The 1,759-nt window shown below is 45.8% G+C and overlaps 1 protein-coding gene across 1 annotated transcript in view; it reads right to left on the bottom strand.

Moving 5' to 3' along the window:
- Positions 1 to 216: 216 nt before the first annotated feature.
- The window catches only part of LOC102874045 (cell wall protein DAN4-like), a gene marked incomplete at both ends in the record, with an annotated part of 6,884 nt that continues 5,341 nt past the window's right edge, over positions 217 to 1,759 (bottom strand). Inside the window, one exon of the mRNA XM_006903433.1 lies at positions 217 to 1,140. Within this exon, the coding sequence (XP_006903495.1) occupies positions 217 to 1,140 (924 nt within the window). The remainder of the gene's footprint in view (positions 1,141 to 1,759) is intronic.

Below are 1,759 nucleotides of genomic sequence, written 5' to 3'. Positions count from 1 at the left end.
CTGGCTACAAGAAATCACACTGTCATCATGGCACCAAGCACAATGAATCTACACACTCAGCAAACCAGAACAGTGTCAACTGACCTGAAGAAGAAAGTGTTCCTCTTCCTTTAGCTGTGCTTGTTGTATGAAAACGTGTGGTTGCCCTGGGTACTGCTACAACCGGAGTGGCTGTAAAAGGGGCAGAGGTTCATGTAGTCTGATGCCCCTTAGTACCTGGGGCATGTATCGCAGTGAATCTTTGTGTTGTTGGAAGTCTCTGTGTAAAGGAAGCTTTGACTGTGCATGCTCTGTGGGTGGTTGAAGTGGCCTGAGCAGCAGAAGCATTTCTCATGGTGGGACTCTGCGCTGCTGGTGAGGTATTTGTAGGCAGAGCATTAGAAATAGGTGGTTTTTGTGTTGTTCCTGAAACCTTTGTGACAGAAACATTTGCTGACAGGGGCTTCTGAGCAGTTAGTGGGATTTCTGGAGCTGGAAGATTAGCTGAGGTAGTATTCTGAGCAGTTAGAGGGCACTTTGTAACTGGAAGATTTCCTGAGCCAGGTTTCGGAGAATGTGATGAGGAATTAGAAGCATTTGGTGGCGCAGTGGCTAAGCACTCAGCTGTGGTGAGTTCTTCTGTGGCTTGAACATTTGCTGACGAGTGTTTCTGAGCGGTGGGTGAGGACTCTGTAGAGAGATGACGTGCTGAGGTGGGTTTATGATTGGTGAGTGGAGACACTGAAGTTTGATTATGTGTTGAGGTGGATCCTTGAGCAGTTGTTGGGGACCGTGCAGTTGGGTGACTTGCTGAGGTGGGGATATTAGTTGTTAGTGGAGACACTGATGTTGGATGATTTGTTGAGGTGTGTCCACGAGTGGTTAATGGAGACTCTGGAGTTGGGTGATTTGCTGAGGTGGCTTTGTGAGTAGTTAGCAGCGACTGTGTCATAGGATGATGTTTGGAGGTGGCTTTGTGAGTGGTTAGTGGTGACTTTGTAGTTGGAAGATTTGCTGAGGTGGGTTTCAGTGGAGCTGGTGGGGCCTCTGTACCTGGAGGATTTGATGAGGTGGATTTCTTAGTTGTTGGGGGCTTTGTAGTAGAAGCAGGAACGGTCGGTGTTGAAGCAGCTGTTGTGCCGTTGGTGGTGGTTGTATTTTCTGTGGAGAAAAACCTTAAACAGGTAAATATTGGTATGCAAGTTCACACAGTTCTATTTCTCTTCCCACCTGAACAATGAAAAATGACTTTCAGAAAACCTAAATCTTATTTTGAATTTCACAAGGAACTGCCAGTGGAGAAGCCTATCTCTGAGTGATTTTACCATTGCTTAGAGTTTCCAAGTTTGCTACGAGATGCCTTGAAGTAGTTTTCTTTTTATCTTACCTACAGTCTAGAGAACATCTTGACCTGCTGGATACATTTTGTCAGTTTTGGAAAATTTTCAGTCATTATCCTTTGAAGGCTTCTTCTCTGCCGGGAAAGGAGGGACAATCTCCCCCTGTACCAGTCAGATCTGATTTGATGGTACACTCACACAAAAATAATAAAAAAAAATTGTTGAAAAAATGATGTATGATAGGGTATTATGGTTATCACAAGAGTCCACAATTAAGGTTGCATGGTGGAATGTACTTGGGGCAGTGGGAGGGGCGCAGGGGGATTGTGTACCAGGGAGGGAGTTTTCTATTATTTTTCAAAGAGAGGAGCAAACTGGGGAGTGGGCGGTGGCGGGTGAGGGCTGGGCGGGGAGAGAAGTGCCTCAATGAATGAATGGAA

Source organism: Elephantulus edwardii, unplaced genomic scaffold (assembly GCF_000299155.1).
Source record: "Elephantulus edwardii isolate Elephantulus edwardi_28Jun2011 unplaced genomic scaffold, EleEdw1.0 scaffold00872, whole genome shotgun sequence".
Lineage (NCBI taxonomy): Eukaryota > Metazoa > Chordata > Mammalia > Macroscelidea > Macroscelididae > Elephantulus > Elephantulus edwardii.
This window is presented reverse-complemented; position numbering and strand designations above follow the sequence as displayed.